Source organism: Tachysurus fulvidraco, chromosome 1 (genome assembly GCF_022655615.1).
Source record: "Tachysurus fulvidraco isolate hzauxx_2018 chromosome 1, HZAU_PFXX_2.0, whole genome shotgun sequence".
NCBI lineage: Eukaryota > Metazoa > Chordata > Actinopteri > Siluriformes > Bagridae > Tachysurus > Tachysurus fulvidraco.
In genome coordinates this window covers 49,523,671-49,546,951 of record NC_062518.1, presented here as the reverse complement: position 1 = coordinate 49,546,951, position 23,281 = coordinate 49,523,671, and the positions used below count along the sequence as shown (strand labels likewise).

Sequence of the window (23,281 nt, the reverse complement as noted above, 5' to 3'; positions counted from 1 at the left end):
ATGTGACTACTTTATACATGAAATCTCTTTTTTCACAGAAACAGGACCAAACTCGGGTCCAGTGAGAGCAGCACGGGATCCACATCGGGATCGGTGTGTTTTGAATAATAAAGGAAGAAGAAAAGAAAAGAAGAAAGAAAGAAAGAATAAAAAACATGTTTCTTAATGTTTCATTCTGATGATTGATGTGAACATGACCTGAGTATACAGTCAGTAGCAGCTATTGCTGTGCAGCGGCAGAGTTAAGACGGGATCTGATGACTTGTTTCTAGACTTTCTGAAATGGTTGAGATGTCTCTGTACACTGTACTCTCTCAAGACTCCAGCTTTGGACCACACACTTGTTTTTGAGTCACAGATCCTCACCAGCCCATACGGGACGTCCAACTGAACTCAACTTCAATGGATTTACATGAAGGCCACATTCTTACTGGCAGAAGAGTAAGAAAGTCCCATGCTTTAGAGGTACATCAACCCTGCATACAGTGGAGGGACAAATCCAGACTTCCTGCCTACATCCAGATCACCTGCTCTGGTCAATGGGTTGATCTCAGAGTCTTTCTATACCCAGTGTGCACTTAGCAATAGTGTGACAAGCGGATGGCACTTGACCTCGGTTTCATTAAGGACATGGTCGAGGTTCCGTCAAAACTAGGACATATTGTAAATCTACTAAATAAAGTAATAAAGAAGAAGACAGAAGCTTAGACTTTAATCACAAACATGGCACGTTTATTATAAATTGAGAGACATTACTAACATGCAGAGTATAAACAGAGCATTGATTCATAACACTATGAATGACTTCATGATGCTCTAATGGAACACAAAAAAACATCTTTTGAAAGCTTGTAGAATGTTTTATTTATTAACATTTATGCAAGAATAAAATATTTAAGAAAAGTTATCATTAATGTATTGTCACTAAATGTAGAGATTTTTTTTGTTTCTTTTTCAGTCAAACACTGATCTTAACACTGACGTGAACATTACAGCTCATCATGCTGATAATTTGGCCTCATGTTGTCTTTGTTTCTTCTGTTTACGGCTTTATCTTTTATAGCTCCTTTAATTTCTTTATACTCCACTGCAGATAAATAAATGTCTAAATATCTCTCTTCTTTCACCCACTGCATCAGGCGATCTGTTTGGTTTTGGTCGATCAGCCTCTTCCTGCTGTATTCATCTACAAGTCTGTCAAAACCGTCCTTGTAATATTTGTGACAGTCAGACAGTCCAGAATTCTTGGTTTCAGTGTTATGTTTTATTCCTGCAATAAGATCAGAACATGAGAATAACTGAGTTTGGGTCAGTGCTTTAGAACTTTAGATTGAATTATAGACTGTGTACTAAATTGTAGATTGACGGTAAACTAGGAATTAGAAATATAGTAAATCATTGGTGTATATGTTTAATCTTAATGTTCTTATTCCATTAGCATTTTGTATTTTAGCATTTACTAAATATAAACTATTTAGACTATTTTTTTACTATATAGACACTCTTTAAATTTGGCACCAGAGATAAAGGTGGAGTTAAAATGTCAATATCAGAAACACTCAGCTAGCAGGTTTAGGTAACAAAACTTCGAGTTACCGAGACTATTCCGGATGTGCTCTGAACATTCCGGGTGAGCCAGTATGAATGACTGCTTCAACACTTTCTCCATGTCTCCACTTGCTAAGGTGTTTGTCAGCAAATCTCTGTGGAACATAAATGTAAAACATGGTAGTTAATGTTAGGAGCTAGCATTTGACTAGAGAAAGGTTCTCTATGATTTTATTAATGGATGGTTTTATTAAGAGTTGAGACCTGCTTGCTCTGGCTTCAGAACTGTTGCCGCTGGTCAGGGCACGTCGATGATCCGAGTAGAGCGTGTTCATGCAGAGCTGCTTTCTTCCATTCTGGTCCTCTCTCATGCTCATCACTAAATCATAGGCTGCCTTGTTGTTGTTTTTGAGTGATTTCACCATTTCTGGATTTCTTATAAGTTTTATTAAACTATTCTTTGGTGGAATGTGGTCAGCTTCGACGACTCCTGTAGTGGGTTTGTCCATGTCCAAAAGGCTGCATGATATTAGAAAAAAGGACAATATTTACAGCTGTTATTCTTTTTCTGTAAAGTTTGTTTATACCAGAATCCAGCAGGCTGCCTCAAGTACAATGTTATTAATGTTAAAGTCTAACAAACATTTATAAATCAATCTTTTACCACTCATATTCTGCCACTTTTCCCAAGTGGTAAGCTTTAATAATGTCCTCTGGAGTCATGTCTTTGGTAAAACCTTCAAACTTTTCCTGGTCTCCTTCCCTTAATCCAGCTTCGATTTTGAATTTATTGGAGCTGTTTGTCCTGGTGAACATATTCTGGATCTTTACAGCCTCAACATATTTGTATGGTTTGGCTATAATCTACACACACACACACACACACACACACACACACACACACACACACACACACACACACACACAATTGTGCAAAACTGTGCAAAGAAATGTAATAAAGCAGAGACGCCTCCAAAGGTAGACGGTTTCAATAAAGCAATTCACTATTAAAAACAGAAACATTTATAAAATATTAAGTGTAATTTAATATTATTATACAAAGTGTCGCTTGAAAGTTTGTGAAACCTTTAGAAATGTCTATTTCTGCATAAATGTGACTGAAAACGCCATCAGATCAAAAAGTCCTAAAAGTAAACAAAGTGAACACAATCAAACAGTTGTCAGGGTTCAGCACGGACTTTCGGCCACGTGTGTTTGTTGTCGTTCCTCGTCACGTGTCTGCCCTGCCTTCGTCTGCTCCTCCCTGTCACCACACCTGCTCCTCATTGTGTCATTATTGTCTCGTGTATAAATGTGATCCGTGTTGCCGATGGCAGCGCGGATTCATTGGTTACGTCTAGTCTAGGTTGGTTTCGTCATGTGTATTATGTTAGTCCTCGTTGTTGTCCTGTATTTGTCTTTATCATTTATTAAACCCCTTTCATTTGAAGCTATCCTGAGTGCGGGTCTGCCTCCTTCCTCCTCTGGTTGTGACAACAGATCAGACAAATATATTATACTTGGTAATTTTTTATTCAGGAAAATGTTCCAATATTATATATCTGTGAGGGGGAAAATATATTTATTTATTTAAATTATATATTTAATTTCAAGGTCAATTTCCAAAGTCCAATTTCCTTTAATCCAACAGAAATGATGTAGAAGGACCTGAAGCAGTCAGTTCATGTAAGGACACCCAGTAAAATCCCAATGTTGAAGCTCTTCTGTACTGAGGAATGGAATAAAGTTCTTCTACACTGTTGTATAGAACTGATCAAAAGTTACTGGACACTTAACTTACAGTTATTACTGTACAAGGAGTCACAACAGATACCGAAATAAAGGTTCGTAAACTTCTGCCAGTCACAGATCTGTAATGTCGGATCATTTTTCTCTATAATTTCTCAGTAAGGAAGAACTATAATATTGTTGGCTCATTTTTTTGATTGTGTTCACTTTGTTACTTTTGGGACTTGTGTGAAAATCTGATGATGTTTTAGGTCACATTTATTAAAAAATCTAGACATTTTTAAAGGGTTTGCAAACTTTCAAGAGACACAGTATATGATAAACTTTTTTTTGTTTATAATACAGTTTTTTTTTTTCATTTTTGTTTATTTATTTATTTATTTATTTATTTATTTATTTATTATGACAAACCCAGTGAATCAAATACTATTCATTGTTAACATTGTTAACACATTGAATTTAACCCAGAGGACTCAAATATAACAGTGATTGAGGCCTGCACAAGACCCAACACCAGAAATGGAGCCAGTCAGTTCTAGGACTGGCTGGCTACTATCAAATATTAGCATCTAATATTTTGGATGTCACCAGCCAGCTGACTGAACTCTCTACAAAGGGATCTCCTAATGAACAGAGAGAAGCAAGCATGCTTTTTGTCCATTAAAACAGTGTGTTGCTGTAGACTGAAGTGTTGGACAGAGGCCTAGGAACCATTTATGTCCCAAGTGGTGTATTGGGAAGAACAGTCTGTGCTGCACACCAACCAGAAGCTCTCATTTAAGGAGAGTAAATTTAGCATGAAACGGAAACATGTCTGATCATCAAGTGTGTGGTCCTCAATCTCTTGTACTGCCTGGGGTACACCTTTCACCTCTATTTTAATCACTACTGACTTCAGTGGCTAACCAACACACAGATCACTCAGTAACTAAAACTTTAGCTGGTCAGTTTCCTGGTGGTTTAGTAAGAGCTGGGGGCACAGATGACCATGACAGATTTCCTCTCCCACAAGGGAGGGGGTAGTCACCTGCAGCCCGGCGGCTCCCTGTCCTAAGTCAGGCAGAGGGGATACAGTATGCACCAATGGGAGATATACACTATTATTTCTCTAATAGTATTCTTATGTTATAATCTCTTACCTCCTGACTGACTTTGCTCCTGAGTTCTATAGCTTTTTGTTGTACAACATCATTTGGGTCTTTAGTTGTTGCTTGGATGACAGCATGAAACAGACAGTTCTGATTTGTGGAGTTCACAATTTCCCGAGAGCCGTCAGGTCGTATAATATCAATGTGGCCACTGACAGGTGTGTCTTTACCCATGGCCCATTGAGTCAGTTTACTCCATATTCCTCTTTTTCTGAAAGGCACAAAAACAATTATGCCTACAAGCACACCAAATAAGAAAATAGTTCTTCTGTAGTGTTTTCTGTTCAATAAAGATTGAGCTCACCCTGGAGAAGTTTGAGGTGTTTTTGTTAGCACAAGTTTAATAGTACCAGCTGCTGGGTCAGTTCCTGGGTAAGTCTCCTCTGTGAGAAGGTTTCCTTTATTATCTACAACACTTAAGCAAATTCCTTTTCCATCCAGTAAGTTACTCTTTGTGAGTACATGAATTTCTAAAGCTGTTGCTGGCTTTTGTTCATCAGTTACAGTATTAGCGTAGCACTTGAGTTCATTTATTTCTTCCTCAGACAAAGGCCTATCCTTGCATTTAGTGGCAGATTTCACATCATGATGATGCTGCTGATTGACAAAGAAACATTGGGTTTCATGCCTCCCCAGTAAATTACCAACTGCTTTTCCAGTAACAGAGTTTAGTCGTTGAGTAAATGTTTTTGTAAACATGGAGGTGGCAGACCCAGAAAAACTCTCCACCATTGTTTGGGAAAAAACTTCAGAAATTATGCCGATGAGATCATCTTTAAGCCGTTCGACATCTTCAAGTTTGTCCCTTCCATCATGGTCATATGTCTCAAATAAAGCTTCCTCTTGCATATACTTCAAAAATACAGGAACAAAATTACAGTCAATAGTCTGTTTAGTAGGAATGGAGGAGTACATTTCATAAATGGTAGTGGACATGCTTGCAGCACTCAGAAGAGTCTTGATGCAGGTATGAGTTCGATTTGCAACATGCTCTGCTGATTTGTCCCATACTTGTGAGAGTGTGTTAATCACCTGATGTATCTGTTTACAGTTTACCATGAGATCATTCATGGCAAGGTTTGTATTGAAAACCGTGTGGTCCATCATTTCCTTCTCTAGGGTTTTGCTAATCCTGTAAGAACCAGATTCTTTCTGCAAGGCAGCCTTTGGAATTCCCGAACTGATGAAATCTGTGAGTGCTCGAACAAACTCTTCATTTTGGTGTAATGTTGAACATACAGATTCCTTAAAAGTCTTTTGAAATCCTTGTTGGAAAGTCTTTTGTACTGTAGCATTGATGCATGTGTTCAAAGCAGTGTTTATTCCTTGAATTGCCAATTCCTGAACAGCATATTTACATGCAAACTTCAAATTCAGTTTAACCATGGTCTTTGTCATGTTCTTTACACTTATTGATGACACCATTGATTTGGCTAATTTACCTGTGGAAACAAACATGTTTTTACCTGATTTCAGGGCATTACATGCAACACTTTTTAGGGATTTGGTGCCATTGAGAATATTACTTGCAGAATTTTTCACAGAGGACAATGATCTTTTGAGCACTCTGAATCCCCCACAGACCAAAGAGATTCCAATACTTATTGCTTTAGATATCGCCCACGATGCCCAATCAAATGTGCCATTTATCATACCCATGACTCCAGTGATCATATCAGACACACCTTCTGAGATCAAGCCAAGACCAAATGAGGACATGGAACCAGCTGACAGAGTGCACACCAGAACTCCTGCTACAACCTGAACCACACCAAGAAAACAACAAATCAGGGCATCAAATGAGAATTTGGGCTTTTGTTTCACCTCAAATACAACTGCAAGGCCATAATTACGAAAGAGGCTGAGTTCAGTAGAAGACACAAAATCCTCCTCATTTGATAAACTATAAAGAGTCAAGTCCACAGTTTTGAAGTCTCCACTGCATGATCCAAGCATGTCAAGTATTTTTTTGATATTTTGTTTCCATGAGTTAAATATGTTCATCCTTGCCTGCATTTGTATTTGTAAGTTACAGCTGCCACTATGGTGTGGTTCAAAATCTCGAGTAACAGACAAAGAACAGAAGCTCAATGTTCTGGTTGTTTCAGATATATAAACATCTAAGGTGTTCTCTGCCTCCTCGAGTAAGGAACATGCCTCAGTTTTGTAGCCCTCTTTGGCAAGGTTAATGGTAATATAGGCCTGATTATACAGTGCGACAGCTCTGTAGTAGTTGTCTGAGTCAGAGGCTTTTTTCCAGTAAGTGTTCGCTGCATAGTCACATTTATTTTTGTTTTGATGGTGTAAGGCAGTTCTTCCTAAAGCCTGCTGGATGTGGTCATAAAAGTTTTCACTGTGTCCTTGTAAAAGTTTGTCACTTGTATCCTGCAAGTTCTGGATTAGGTCTTCTTTCAGGTGTGTAAGGTCTCTGTGTATGTTAATCTGGTCTGTATGAAGTATCAGCCATATACCCCATGATTCCTTCAAAGCATTCAGTGCTGGGTGATAGTCCATCTTACTCTGAAAAGATTTAAAATAACTATGGACATCTTTTATTTTCACTTCAAAGAGGTCTATCTTCTCTATTGTACTATAATGCTTGTCAAAGTCACTAAGGAACTGACAAAATGTAGAGAACAGCTCTTCCTTCATTTCAATTTCAGCTAGTTTATCCTTCTCCATGTCTTTTATTCGATTAACTTCATATTCTTCTCTCAGTTCCCTCATGACTTCAATAGTATGGCCTCGGTAGGCCATGGCCAAACGATCATGGTTCAGTATTACCTGGACCATCCCTGGGGTGCCTTTTCGACCTGTTCGTCCAAAGACTTGTTTCTCGACTCTTCGGTTATTGGGGAAGTACGTGAGTAGAACAACGAGACCGCCGCAGCGGTTAACCTCTTCTGTGACCTTAATGTCTGTCCCACGTCCTCCAAGGTTAGTGCTAATAATGATCTGTCCCTTGCCGAACTCCTGGTTCTCAATGTTGTGGCACTCGCTCATCGTGTACATGGTAACTGAATGTTTAGTTTCTGCTGCAATTTTGTCATTGAGCGCATTTGCTGTGTTGACGTCCTCACACACGACTAACACCACCTGTCCTCGTTTAGAGACTTTTGAGACTGTGACACAAATAGTTTGGATCCACAGGTCGGTACCTCCCCTCACTTGTACTGCAGGCAGCTCAGTAACCTTCTGACGTTGATGACGTGGTATGACATAGCTATCCGTTTTGTAATGTCTTGTCAGGAAACCCTTGTCTGCATCTCCACCTAGTGTTCCAGAAACACCAAATATCCCTTTCCCCATGAGATATCTTTTAAAGAAATTTGAATTAGACATGTAGTTTGTCACATTTGATAATGGAGATAAAGTTAGTTGATGCTTCATCTCCAGAAATTGTTGTAGTCCATCACCCCATCGTTTTCTTTTCTCCAGCATTCCACTAGCCTGAAAGTCCACTGGGATTATTGCATGGTACATGTGTTGATCATCTTCATCAACATCTATTCCCTGAGATTTTAGAGATCTCTCAATCATGTACTCTCTGCCTTTGGTCATCTGAATGGCCTTCAATGCATTCTCAACAAACAGTGGCAGCTGCTTTTCCAGGTATTTCTCTAAGAAAGAAGGGATTACAAGTGATTCTTTATCTTCTTCTGAACTACATTGTCGAGAGTATTTAATTTTGGATTTCAACTGGATAACAGTGGCTTCAATGAGCAGATTTTCAGACAGCATCTCACAAGCTTTTCCATTCTCAAGTAGCAGCATGTTGATGTTTTGATCAGTTTTTGTCTTTTGCTCTCCAAACTGAGCCACTTTTCTTGTTTCTGGCTGATAAATATAACAGTTAAATGCCACCTTGTCCTCCATCCCCATCTCAAGAACATTGAGCAGATCATATTGTTGCTCTATTCCTGTTTTGGCCATGATGGTCTTCCATGCCTCATTTTCAATGCCTCCTTGTTTCTTTTCTCCTTCTTCATTAAAAGAGACATTCAAAATTTTAAAATCTTCCTCTGAGTAAAAGCCTAATTCAATGCCTGGCAACAGAATTTCCAGTGGTGAAAATTTATCATCTTTATCTGAACCAATCATTGCTATCAGGGCAGCTGTGTGGAAACTCTGGACTCTTGTTGCCCACATGTTCTCTCCAGTTTCTTCTACCTCTATTGGTCGACATGCAGATATTATGGCCCAGATGCTTGCTAGGACTTGTTCCAAATGTTGGAGTCCACTGGACTCATGGGACAGAAATGTTATTTGAACTCCATTATCCAAGGTCATGTAGTCAACCTCATCCACAAGGACCATCTCAAACCTCCTGTCTCCTCGAGTTGTTTTCTTCTCAAACTCTTGTTTCAGTGTATCTGCTGCAAATGTTCCAACAGTACTATACACTACATCTTGTTTGTATGCATCCTGAGTAAGTTCTTCTTGTTCTTCAGATGAGACATCATTCAGCACTGGAGGAACAGCAGATGACGTTATGTCGAACATCTTGTAAAGTTTGCTCCATTCCTCTAAGTCACGACGGGCGAGTACCGGAGAGCTGGTCACAATGTCCACCTTCACACCACGCATGGCATGGATCACAGCAAGCATGGCTAATATACAAGATTTCCCTTCACCTGTCCCAATTTCAAGAAGACAACCTGTGTTGGTTTTTGATTTTGGAAGCAGGAAAACCACCAGGGCTGCAATTTGAGTTAATCTGGGAAGATATCCTTCAATGACTTTTTCCTCGTTACCCTTTTGAATAGTGACAGCAGAGCACATTTTTACTGCGAGTGACATTTGCACTAGTACACTTTTGAGAACGTGTCTGTCTGGGTTGGTAAAATCCAGTTCTTTAACCATTTTCTTTACACTCTGAATGTCATTTTTATGGAGATGAGTTCTTTTGTATTTTGGAAGCTCTGTTTCCAGATATACCAGAACATCCTGTAGTATTGTCAGGACATTCTCAGGGTAGTTTGAGTTGCGCATTTCACTAATAATAGTATCAGCATTTTTGTGTCTCTCTGTGTCAACATACCCTTTCAGCCATATGAGGGGATCAGATTTATCTAAAGCATTGAGGACATTCCCATACTCCAACTTGTAGGTCTGTGCAATGTGAAGTATTGCCTGCACTTGGTCTTTGTCATTCCTGACAACATAACGCATGAAATCTGTTATTTCTGCCAGTTTCCATGTGTTGTTGAATGCAATCTGACACAGAATTTCTTTACTCTCTGTAGAAAGTTTCATATCAGTTTGAAGAACATTCTGTAAAAGATTAAACCCGAGTGATGGATGATCGTCTTGCAACAGTTCGAGCACATCCAAGAGGAAATCCCGATCATGTTTATGTGTGTGGTCGTGTTCATCCTCCTCAAAAACTAACTGCAGTACTGTCTCAAGCACTGTCAGTCTATCATGTAAAGGTAAAGTCTCATAACCAACTGCAGTGTCGAAAGAAAACACACAGCTACTGGTCAGGTCATGTTTCTTAGAGTACTCCACCATTAACTCATTTTGTAGGGTTTTCATCCTGTCTTCTAATGTCTCCTCTGAGTCTTCTTCATCAGTTATTTGATATTCACACAGGAGCGCTGAGAATTTCTTCTCTATTTCTGTAACCTGTATTAAAAAATTATAACAATGTAACAGCCTTCAGCATAATATTTAAAATTTTAGACAATAATATTTAACTAAGAACAAAACATGAGAATGGCATTTAAAATTTCTATTAATGATTCTTTAATGATTAAATCTGTTACCTCATCTATTTCAATTTCAGCCTCCAGAGGCTGTTGCATTATATAAGTTTGGTGATGTTGCTCATGGCCTCTCAGCCTCTGTTTCTGCTTCAGCGTCTCTCTGGCTCGTGAAAGCTTCTCAGCAGCAAGATCACTTTCCCTTCTAATCTGTTCCTCAATTCTTTTTTCATGTTCAAGCTGGGCCTGTCTCCTCTGCTTCTCTCTTTCTCTTCGTTGCTCCTCTTCCTCCCGTGCATCATCTTCAATTTTCCCTGGTTGACAGGAAATATTCCACATTTCTATCAGGACCACTTTCTCAAATGAGAATTTACTAGATTAAATGCATACTGTTAGTGTTGGCGTTCTGTTCTGGGCAAGAATCCATGTGCATGCATGGACAGATCGGGGAGAGCAGCAACTAGTAAATAGAATAGACCACTTGTGTAATAGACCCATTAATCATGCATAGTATTAGATATGCTCGCTTACGAGTTTTTGGAAAATAGTAAATCAAGAAACGAATAAATAAATAATTAAATTATTAGTGAGAGGGGGGGTTTCATGGTTGATGCACCTCGTCCTCCGATTGCCACCAGAGGGAACATCCACTCCCAATAAAAGCAAACTTGAACTTGAAGTTCTTGACTGTGCGAAGTTTGATTTGCCTCGGCTATCATTCTGAGCGTTTCCTATTTTGTGATTTAGCGGTTTTGTATTGCTTTGTATTGTGATTTACTTTGTTTTATATTTCTGCCTTACGATACTTTGTCACCTGCCCTGACCCTCTGCCTGTTGTATTGACCATGGTTTCGGTCTTCTCTGCATTGCCGTGTTTGCCAACGTCGACCATTGCCTGTTGTTCTGCGAGTATTCTAATAAAGCCTGCAAATGGATTCTCAGCTCTATGACGCTTCATTACAGAAGACTTCGCCACAAAGTGATCCAGCAGTGATTTCCAAGCCCTCGGGGGAGCTTTCCACTCAAGCGCAACAACATGCGATCCGGGAAAATTCAGGGGCTTCTTGATGCAGTGTTCACTCTTTGTGACACAACAACCCTCTCTCTACCCCACTGAAGCCAGCTGAATAGCCCTTGTCTGCACCCTTCTCACGGGAAAGGCTCTAGAGTGGGCCACCGTGGTATGAGGAGAGGATGGGACCAGTTCCCTTCTTTCCATCACTTCCTAACCCAGTTTTGCTGCGTATTCAATCATTCCACGGGAGGAGAGAGCGCAGAGGAGCGCCTATTAAGCATCTCCCAGGGAAACCGCACTGCCATGGATTATGCCCTCGAGTTTTGCACCCTCGCGGCACAAGTAGGCTGGGAGGAGAGACCCCTCAAGCTTCTCTACCACAAAAGATTGAGCCGCGAGCTGCAGGCTGAACTCGCCTGTCGTGACGAGGGAATTCATGGAACTGTCGATTCAAATAGACAACTCGCTTGCGATCACCTGGTTTCATGTTGTCCGGTTTCATGTTATCACCTCTCCTAATCACTCACTGATCTTGGGCCTGCCATAGCTGAAGCTCCACAACCCAATTATTTCATGGAGGGAGCAACAGATTATAACTTGGGATAAAACCTGCACCCAACATTACCAGCCCTCCAAGACATCATTCCAAATTAACTCCACGATCACCACACCTGACTCTCCTGCCATTCCCGGCCTTCCGGCCGAATATCACAATCTCGCAGAGGCCTTCAACAAGGTCAAGGCCACAGAGTTACCTCCTCATCGACCCAGTGACTGCTGCATCGAGCTCCTGCCCAATACCACACCACCCAAGGGCAGAATCTTCCCCCTGTCACAACCAGAATCCGAAGCAATGAATAAGTACATCGAGGAGAATTTAAAGAAGTGGTTTATTCGGCATTCTGTGTCACCAGCCTCGTCAGGGTTCTTCTTTGTAAAGAAAAAGCACAGAGGGCTCCGACCTTGCATCGACTATTGGGCTTTGAATGAGATTGCCGTAATGTTTCGGTATCCTCTTCCCATCATACCATCGGCCCTTGAAAAGCTCCGTAAAGCCAGATAGATTACCAAGCTGGACCTGCGCTACGCCTATAACCTCATCCGCATCAGAGAGGGAGATGAATGGAAAACTGCCTTTTCCACCCAGTCGGGCCACTACGAATATTTGGTCATGCCATTCAGCCTTTCTAACAGTCTATCAGTATTTCAATCTTTCATCAACGATGTTTTCCGGGAATTGACAACATCCTTATCCATTCCAAAAGGTTAGCGGAACACATCCAGCACGTACGAGCAGTGCTGAAATGCTTGATCCAACATCAGCTCTATGCTAAAGCAGAGAAGTGTGAATTCCACAAGACCTCCACATCCTTCCTGGGCTACTTCATCTCTGCCGGAGGGGTCGCCAAGGATGATGCCAAAGTACAAGCGGTGCTAAGTGGCTACAACCTCAAACCATCAAGCAACTACAGTGTTTCCTCTGGTTCGCTAACTTCTATCACCGCTTCATCCGTGGATTTAGTACCATAGGGGCACCACTCACCTCTATGACAAAGAAGGCACTGCCCCATCTCACGTGGTCACCTGAGGCAATTACAACCTTTCGCCTGTTGAAGGAGCGCTCCCATTCTCCATCACCCTGACTCAACTCGACCGTTCATTGTCGAAGTGGACATCTCCAACACAGGAATCGGAGCAGTTCTGTCACAGCGTCAGGGTCCGGCTGACAAGATGTTCCTGGGTGCTTACTTCTCCCAAATTCTATCGGCTACTGAAGGCAACTATGACGTAGGGGACCGCGAATTGCTAGCCATGAAGGCAGCATTCGAGGAGTGGCAGCACTGGCTGGAGGGCGCCCAGCATTCTTTCACAGTTCTCACGGATCATAAAAATCTAGAATATCTTTGCTCGGCCAAGCGAATGAACACCCGCCAAGCGCGAAGGGCTATGTTCTTCACGTGCTTCCGCTTTACAGTCACCTACGGACCAGGGTCCAAGAACATTAAAGCCACATAGCCATCAAATTCATCACTGATCTACCCAAGACCAGCAACTGCATCGTAATCCTCACCGTTGTAGATCGATTCTCAAAGGCATGCCGCCTGATACCTCTACCCAAACTGCCCACAGCGTTCGAAACAGCGGAAACCCTCTGTAATTACGTGTTCCACTTCTCCGATAGAGGACCACAGTTCACATCCCGAGTCTGGTCTGCTTTCTTCAAACAGTTAAACATCAACATTAGTCTTACCTCCAGATATCACCCACAAGCCAATGGCCAAACTGAGTGCATGAATCAAGAACTTACCTGTTTCCTCCGCTCGTACTGTCAAAACAACCAGGCCAACTGGAGCAGGTACCTCATGTGGGCAGAATATGCACAGAACTCACTCACCAAATCAACCACCGTTGATCACACCCTCACAGGGTATACTTGGGTATCAACTGCCTCTATTCCCATGGTCCGGTGAGCCCTCAGATCTGCCAGCAGTGGATGATTGGTTCCATAGGAGCGAAGAGCTTCAAAGAGCAGTCAGGCAACAGAAACTCCAGGCCGACCAACACCGCAGAACACCCAGATTATCAACCTAGTCAGTGGGTTTAGCTCCCCACCCGTGACTTCCATCTCCGCCTACCCTGCAGAAAGCTCAGTCCTAGGTACGTGGGCCCGTTCAAGATCATTAAACAAATAAACCCTGTGTCATACCGCTTGGCACTACTCTCTACTTACTGTATCTCTCCTACTTCCCATGTCTCGCTACAAAAACCCACCGGTGGTCCGAGTGGGGAACGAGAGGAGGCTGCCGATCCATCGGTGCCACCACCCCAGCAGACCTTATCAGGTCCACAAACTACTGGACTCCAGATGCCGGGACGGTAACCTCGAATGAAACCAGTGGGTAGGGGCGAGGGACATCCTGGACCCCTCACTCACCGCTGAGTTCCACCGACAGCACATGGGCAAATTGGCCCCAAATTGGGGGGGGGGGGTGGGTGTTGGGTGGGGGGGTGGGGGGGGGTTGAAGCACCTGCCTCATCCTCCGATCGCCACCAGAGGGAACGTTCACCCGAGTATTAGTAGCTTCCGGACTACACTTCCCATAACCCAATCAACAGGACTGATTACACCACCACCTGGTTCCAATCATCCACTCCCTATAAAAGCGAACTTGAACTTGTCTCGATTTGCCTCGCTATCATTCTGAGCATTTCCTGTCTTGTGATTTATCGGTTGTTACATTGTTTTGTATTTCTGCCTTACGATTCTCTCCCTCTGCCTCTTGTATTGACCACGATTTCTGTTTTCTCTGCATTGCCCTGTTTGCCAATGTCGACCCTTGCTTGTTGTACTGCGAGTATTCTAATAAAGCCTGAAAATGGATCCTCAACCCTATGACGCTTCATTATAGGGGAAGATAGATAAAAATTTGTGGAGATTTATGACGTAAACTGGTACAACGAACACAGGTTCCGGCATGGTGGAGTCGGGGTTGGAAGAGGGAGTTTAAATCGCAGCAGCAGCGAAGTGCTAGAAAGCGGCTCAATGAATGGGAATTTAAATGGTGGGTAATATGGATGTCGTAACCGATCAACAGTTGATGCACGCTTGACGACGTGGCCTGCCTGAACTAACATGATGCTGGATTTACCATCACTCATAAATATGTACTAAGAAAATAAAGATGTTTCTGTGTTTATAAATAGATGTTTTAAACTAAAGATACCCCAGACTGAGACTATTCTGGTTCATAAAGCTAATCTTTCAGAAGCATTACTTAAATGATGCGACATACTGTCAACATAAAAACGTCCATTAAATTAAACTTGTATGAAAATATAAGAGATTAATATTTATTCACATTTTTTTTTGCATAAATCTGTTAATCAACCTCAGTTCTTATCAAAACGATGCATTCTTACTTTTTTATGTTTCCTTTCACTTGGAAGAGGTAATATTTGTATTAGTAAATTAATATTAGGTAATATTTTTACTGTTGACCAAAAGGTTGTGTCATTACCCCATTACACAGACCTGTGCAAAAAAAGCTTATTTTCATGGAGTTCTATGGAGTAATCAAAGGTGTTTATGTGTGTGTGTGTGGTTGTGTGGGTGTGTGCGCGCACTTGTGTGTGTGAGCATGTGTATGTGTGCGAGTGTGTTGTTCAGGCTTTCTCCACAGAACTCAATGTAAAAAGCCTGAAAATAACCTGTTTTTGCACTGGCACTGTGTAATGGGGTAAGAATAAAAAATTTACCTCTTCCCAGCTGAGGGAACTATTAACTACCAAGAATGCATGTTTTTTCATGTCATGGCCATGCAGTGAAAAAAATGTGGTTATAATGGCAGTCAATAGGGCCGAAAAAGTAAATCCAGTGCATAAAATCCAATGTTGTTAGTAATCTTTGACCTATTTAAAACTCTAATAATATGTAAAAAAAACAATTTGCTTATTTTATATTAAAAATAAGTCATTTTGTCTGTATTTTTATGCAAATTTGTGACATCACTAATTAAATTAGTAATTAATAAGTAAAAAATATATTTTTAAAAAATATTAAGTAGTTTTGATTAGAACTGAGGATGATTAAGAGATTTATGCAAAAGAATGTGAAAAATATTAATCTGATATATTTTTATATAAAATTAATTTTATTAAATTTATGGATATTTTTGGTCTCATAGCACACATACGGGTTTAAAATCTTAAAAAATAGAACATTATAAAACTGATCAAAAATTCGAAATACTCTTTCCAAAGTACATGTTATATAAAGGTTTGTCCCAATAAGTCATTTCTCTAGCTGAAACACAGAGAAAAAGTGAGACCAAAAATGTGGAAACTGTGCTGTGTCCCCTAATGGACAAAAATGTCCTAAAGCAGAGGTGTCCAAACTTTTTTGTAAAGAGGGCCGGATTTGGTGAGGTGAAAACGTGTGGTGGCCGACTCAGCCTGACATTCTTTGAAACCTTAATATTAAATGCAAATGATTTTTTTTTTTATTGAAAAAGGCTTTCAAACACAAAATGAATTATACACAGATTCTAAAGATGAAAAGGTGCATATTACTGTGGTTTTGATAATCACAAAAATATAAATTCACAGAGATTTTAGAATTTATTCACCTCAGATGGCTAACCAAATAACTTGCCTGCACTAATGTGATGGGTGATACTGAGATCTCGACTGTAGTAAATGGGCCAGGTCTGGCTCAAAGAAAGTGGTTTTCACGCAGAAAGAAAGATGTCACGCAGGTGAGAGTCACTTAGTCTTGTCCTCGCACGGTTCTTGTTAAAGTTCATAACCGAGAATGTTTTCTCGCAGAAGTATGTTGAGCCAAACAAGCTCAGCATTTTCTTAGCAAATGTTGAAATCGGGAGTTGTTGGTGCCGAAAAAAAAGAGAAAAAAGTGTGATCTCCTTTTCAATTACTGCAAAATCCCGAAACCGCTGTCAGAACTCCTCAGCCAGGGATGGGATTTCTGCTACATACCCCCGTATGCGTACTGATGACCTGCGTACTGATGTTGTTATGTGGAAAACTGATCATTATTTCACAACATCTCCATATTCAGCCTGGATGTCGAGTAGAAACTGTTGAAACTGGCGGTGGCACAGGGCTTTGGTGTGAATGTAATTAATAGTCTTTATCACTGGTTTCATAACATGATCATATTTCAGATGTTTAGCACAGAGAACTTGTTGGTGAATAATGCAGTGGAGTTTTATAGTTTTACCTCCTTCTTTGTTGACTGTGTACATCTAAGGTTACTAATCCACTTTGCTCGACAGCCATGGCAGGTGCACCATCAGTCTGTTCCTCTTGTTTGGTCCTTTAGGCTCTGAAGGTCAAGTAGCTCTTCACTCACTATCATCTCATTGTCCACTCCGCTCAAAAAAATCAGTAACTGTGCAGTGTCAGATGCGTCCGTGCTTTCATCGCAGGCTAACGAAAAAAGTCAAACTCTTTCACTGCTTTTGCCTCTAATTGCCTCTTAATATCCGATGAAACGTCTTCAATTCTCCGTACCACTGTATTACAAGCCAGGCAAATATTGGCAAACTCTTGCTTCTTCTCAGGACAAATGTCAAAGTCTTTAATAAATTCACCCTCCATAAAAGGTTTGCAGTGCTTGGCAATCAGCTTTGAGGTGGCAATCAGGCCACCTCATAGCTCGCCTTTGTGGCATTTTCATTTGACTCACCAGCTCTTGTAAAAAAAAAACGCTGCTGTGCCGTTAAAACATAGCTTCTAGTTGCTTCATTTTTTCATGACGTTCGCTCACAGATAGCTTGTTGTAGATAGCATGTTTCATCTAGTAGTTCCTCTTGATATTGAATTCCTTGAAAACAGCCACAGCCGCTTGGCAAATTAGGCAAAAAATTTTTGGTGCAAAAATATGCCAATTTCCACTTGTCCTAGAAGCGACGGCCCTCTCTGTCAACTTTCCTTTTCTTCGTTACAGTCGCCATTTTAAAAATGGGCTATGAAGGGTCATCCAGCGATAGTGCGGCCACGGATCAGCTGCCATCTTCTGGTAAAGTATACAAAACAGTGCTGACGGGCTACGCATTATTAATTTTATGCCAGAGTCTGCAGGCCGATGGAAATTTCAACACGGGCCGCAATTGGCCCCCAGGCCAGACTTTGGATATGCCTGTCCTAAAGTGTCCAGAAGGGTTAATAAAGTTGAGAACTCAACACCAGCTTCATCAACAAGAAAGCCCAGCAGCGTCTTTACTTCTTACGGAGGCTAAGAAAAGCCCAACTCCCTCCCCTACTGAACGAAACAATCCCTTTGGACAGAGAACTGTCCTATGCATACCAGGAAGACAGCTAAAATATTAATTAATAAATAAATGAAAATACTCTTTTCTGTGTTTTAAATATGCTTTTTTAAATAAGACAAAATTATAATTATAAAAAATAAGCCTGAATGCAACTGGAAAAGCGCTGATATTAATAATGAAACAACAATGCACCAATGCCAAGATGAATACATATGTGACAAAACTAGGGTGCAGTGTGGTATCTTCAGAGATCATGCTTTAAAACAAATTCTTCTAAAAAAAAAAAAAAAAAAACTGACATACCATAATTTGGGCATGTTGATCTCTTCTTCTCATAATGTGTATCGCAGTCCAGATGTATTTGCTCGTGGTCTCCACTCTCTCGAATTGTGAAATATGGATCATCTTTTGGATTAAACATGTACCACAGATGTGGACTTTTGTAGCAGTCTCTCTCTGAGCACTCGCCATACTTCACATTGATGTAGATTGTTCTGACAAAGGTGATGGGTACAACTAATTTTTGAACTTTTTTTTCATAGCCTCCAACTGTGAACTAAACAGACAGGAACAGATAGGAGCTGTTAAATATTCACATGCATGAAAAATGATAGAAACAAAGGAAACATATTGACTGTGTGCATTACTGTAATATATATGTCAGACTTAGGCCATGGCTCCTGAGACTCGATGCAGACGGTCCATTTGTACTGAGTATTATTGTGAATAGTTATCTCTCCTCCCAGGAACCCCATTCTGAAACAAAAGTGTTGACAGCAATTTATACGAAATAAAACAACGACACCATGCAGCTGCTTTGTGCACAGGGGAATTATCATGCTGGAACAGTGTTTGGGCCTCTTACTATAAGTGAAAGGAAATTGTAATGCTTCTGCCCACAAAGACATCCTTTACTACACAATAATTGTAAACAACATTGTGATAACAGTTTTGGAACAAATTACATAAGTGTGTGTGTCCACAATCTTTTGGCCATACAGTGTATGTACTATTTATATACTGACCTTGTTTCCTTTCTCCTACTCCTTGTGAATCTTCATCTGCCAGTAAGCAGGAAAAAAGATTATTTATTAGGCAAGGCAAGTTTATTTTATAGCACATGTCATACACAGAGGTCATTCAAAGTGCTTTACATAGAAATTAGAAAACAGTTTATAAAAGAGAAAAAGAAATATATATGAAAAATAAGAAACACAATAAAATCATAAAAACAAAACAATTAAAGAAAATAAATGTGATTTTAATAAAAACAGTTTTAAATATGTTAAAAAGAATAAAACAGGAGTACTGTAAAAGTGATTTGGCATTATTATGAGCAGGACTTTTACTCTAGAAGCCAAAGGGTAAAACTGACCTTTATTAAAGGATTAATGGACAGTGGGTATATTTAATCCATCATAAAATAAACATTTTGAAAAAGTTAGTTGATAAAACTCACTCAGATCACTTCACCGTGACACAAAATAAATATCAGCCAATTGTACTGTTATCATGAGTGTTATATGTGCTTTCATGGTCAATTCTGTGTGTCAGACTAGAGAGAGAGAGAACAGGAGGAAATGTTCCTGCCATAAACGTTTCTACAACAATCTATTCCCTACCATAAACATCCCTGCCATAAATATGAGTGTGGGTGCATGTGCTTGATAAGATCTGACTTTTTACTGAGGTGATAGAGGGGTCACATAAATATAAATGCACACAATGTACCAACACACACATACCAGGCTACACAAGCACACACCTAGGGTATAAAATGGAGAGCTGAATCATTAATTTTTGCCTCTTCACTGTGTACTGTACGTTTTCACCTCTCGTAGCAAAGTCCACATGCTGATGGAATTTAGGGAGCACTGACTTAAGATTTGCATGGTTGAAATCTCCGGCGATGATAAAAAGTCCGTCGGGGTGAACATTCTGTAGGTCGCTAATAGCTCCGTATAGCTCACTTAGCGCCTCTTTAGCATTAGCGCTAGGGGGAATGTAAACTCCGACAATGTAAACAGTAGTAAATTCCCGTGGTAAATAAAATGGTCTGCATCTAACAGTCACAAACTCTACTGACGATGAGCAGTAAGTAGAAACAAGCACAGAGTTCTTGCACCATTCCGTGTTGATATAAACACACACACCACCACCGCGAGTCTTACCGCAAAGAGCTGCATTTCTGTCGGCTCTAAATGAAGTTAGCCCGTCCAGCTGAATGGCGGCGTCCGGAACTCTGTCGCTGAGCCACGTCTCCGTGAAAACAAACACACAGCAGTTTCTAACCTCTCTCCGTGTAGAGCGTTCGAGTCGGATGTAGTCCAGTTTATTGTCCAGGGAGCAAACGTTGGATAGTAGAATGGATGGGAGAGCCGGCCGGCTAGGGTTTGTTTTTAGCCTAGCACGGACGCCCGCTCGCTTACCGCGCTTCCGCTTCCTCGCGAACCGCTTTCGGCGTCCCCTCCCCTGGTCTCTGGTATCAGGCGACACCGGGGACTGGAGGCCTGGTCTCCGCAGCAAGCCGAGGTCACGAAGCCTAACCAGTACATCATCGTGCAGGTTGGTTGTTACACGATTTCTGTACTTTATTAGGTCCTGGTGTTTGTATACATGTTTGTATACATGAACACCGCTGTCTCTGGCATCCATGTAGAAGCAATGGTCGGGCTCAGAACCGTAAATAAAGACTTAAAAACGTAATTAGCACCGTATTGAATCCGGAGAGGCCGCTGCGTGCTACTGCCGCGCCGCCATCTTGGACCATAGTGAACATCGACGGATCATCTGTAGAGATCGTCAAGAGCACCAAATTTCTGGGTGTTCATCTAGCGGAGAACCTCACCTGGTCACTCAACACCAGCGCCATCACCAAGAAAGCCCAGCAGCGTCTCTACTTCCTCCGAAGGCTGAGAAAGGCACATCTCCCTCCCCCAACCCTGACCATGTTCTACAGAGGGACCATTGAGAGCATCCTGAGCAGCTGCATCACTGTCTGGTTTGGGAACTGTACGATCTCGGATCGCAAAACCCTGCAGCGGATAGTGAGGACAGCGGAGAAGATCATTGGGGTCTCTCTTCCCTCTATCATGGACACTTACACCACACGCTGCGTCCGCAAAGGCAACAGCATTGTGGATGACCCCACACACCCCTCACACACACTCTTCACCCTCCTGCCGTCTGGAAAAAGGTACCGAAGCATTCGGGCCCTCACGACCAGACTGCGTAACAGTTTCTTCCCACAAGCCATCAGACTTCTCAATAACCGAACTGTACTATACTGAGCACAACATACACACATATCATCTGTATGGACTGCACAGACCCTCACAAAACACACACACTGTTTTGCACACTTTTCTGCTGTTTTTGCACATATTGGACAATATCTCAGTCATCTGCTGTTTTTTGCACAACTCCATATATAATCCAAAGGACCTGCTGCTAAGAACCTGCTGCTGTTCATTCTTTTACTGCACAAAATACTGTTTGAACATTCAGTATTTACACTGGTCGGTCGGCGCTGTTTCTGTTACTGTGTATTGTCTTTTGTGTATTGCATTTTTTGTACTTTTTGTATTGTCTTGTAACTTAATGTCTGCACTGTTTTTTGTCCTGCACTGTCTTTTGTCCTGCACTGTCTTGCTTGTCTTGTCCTGCACTGTTTGCACCAGGTTGCACAGTTGCACTTTATGTGGCTAAGACTACTTACATGTCCTTAGCCCTGTCTTTGTTTTATGTAGCACCTTGATCCTGGAGAAACGTTGTCTCATTTCACTGTGTACTGCAACAGCTATATATGGTTGAAATGACAATAAAAAGCTTCTTGACTCTTGACTCTTGACTCTTGTGTAGACTTTGGACTCTACACTGTATGGAAGACGCCTTTTGCTGCAGCAAAATAAATACCATATATACTTCTTTGCTTTTACCACCAACTCTGTTTCTGACTGTGTTTTTTTTAAATGTAAACCGTTAGCTCAGAAAGAGCAGCTGGATGAACCACAGTCCAGAAATGAAGATACAGACAGGTGGATAAATAGAGTTTTGAAAGTACAATACATGCGTTTCTAGATACAACATGTGTTGGTCTAGAGGTTGACCATGTGAAGATCCTGACATCTAGAGATGTTCCAGCATTCACACATTCTAAGATCAGACACCAACTCCATGTGGTCTTTAAGAACAAACTCCAGAACATTTATCAGACTGTATATATATATATATAATCACACCCCCAGTGTCACCCAGATGAGGATGAGGTTCCCCTTTGAGTCTGGTTCCTCTCAAAGTTTCTTCCTTTACCATCTAAGGGAGTTTTTCTTCCCCAAAGTCACCTCAGACTTGCTCATTAGGGATAAATACATAAACATATAAATATATCTAAAATGAATCTTGAATTTTGTATTATATTTTTCTTTTTATTCTTCTTTATATTAACCGTTTATGTTCTGTAAAGCTGCTTTGAGACAATGTCAAAAGTGTCTATACAAATAAACGTGAATTGAATTAAGATAAAATTTGCACACTGAATGAATGTTTTTGTATTAAACATTGTGTGAACTACTACTTACTAGTCCTCAGTCACCGACTGAAAGTGAAAATGAACACCACACTTTGTGTGAGATGCATGAGGAAGAATCGTAAAGTTTCACTTTTGCTTTTTATTATTATAAATAAAGCTCTTTTACTTACAGAATTCACTGCAGAATCACGTCTGTCTCCCGCAGAGAGGCCGATTATTAAAACGTCTTTAACCTCTCAAGCTGTCTTCTCCGTAAGCTGTCAAGGTTGACTGAGGACACTTTTTTATCACTCCAACACTCTTTCAACTTTTTGAATGCTCATAGTTTACGCATGCGCAGGGCGGTTTTGAATGCAAGCAGAGCCCAATTGCAGCAGGAGATAAAGTTTCTCTACCCTATCAGTGACTGTGACCACTTTTAACCACTAATCTGATTTATCTCAAATAAACTGTAAGTCTGCAGGCATTTTTAATGAGTAAACCCACCACACCCCAGCTTCCTTTTCCTCCATTTCCGCTTTATAACACGCACCTATATTTGGAGAATGTTTCCCTTATAGTACAGTATATTATTGTTACCCCTACACTATAATAATGTTACTCTTATAGTTACTCTTACAGTGCAGTGTTTTTTCAGATACAGAAACATTACAAGTCTCAGACTAGATGACTATAGATTCATCCTAGCCTGAATTTTGGTGCATTTTTGTTCTTGTGTGTATTTTTTAAGCAAAAGCTGTAATTAACACAACAATGCTATTTTAGCAACACAATATTATTAATACAGCGATACC

General features: G+C 40.8%; 1 protein-coding gene and 1 long non-coding RNA gene across 5 annotated transcripts in view; one reads left to right on the top strand and one right to left on the bottom strand.

The window, feature by feature from the left end:
• Window positions 1–874, top strand: part of LOC113657108 — a 1,208-nt gene extending 334 nt beyond the window's left edge. The window contains exon 2 of the long non-coding RNA XR_007140889.1: window positions 39–874. This is a non-coding gene — a long non-coding RNA (uncharacterized LOC113657108). The remainder of the gene's footprint in view (window positions 1–38) is intronic.
• LOC113657104 lies at window positions 711–23,281 on the bottom strand. Of its 4 annotated transcripts, none has more exons than XM_047813343.1 (11): window positions 22,658–23,278; window positions 18,982–19,017; window positions 18,604–18,712; window positions 18,260–18,512; window positions 10,214–10,464; window positions 4,750–10,073; window positions 4,437–4,656; window positions 2,213–2,412; window positions 1,813–2,067; window positions 1,597–1,703; window positions 711–1,270 (listed from the first exon to the last, which is right to left on the bottom strand). In XM_047813343.1, the coding sequence occupies exons 3-11, from the start codon at window positions 18,709–18,711 to the stop codon at window positions 990–992; spliced, it is 6,999 nt and encodes a 2,332-aa protein (XP_047669299.1). In that variant the 5' UTR covers window position 18,712; window positions 18,982–19,017; window positions 22,658–23,278; the 3' UTR covers window positions 711–989. The 4 variants fall into 4 exon arrangements, 3 of the variants coding, with proteins under 3 accessions (XP_047669299.1, XP_047669307.1, XP_047669303.1); XM_047813351.1 differs by having other exon boundaries at window positions 18,623–18,712; XM_047813347.1 differs by lacking the exon at window positions 22,658–23,278 and adding an exon at window positions 20,128–20,167.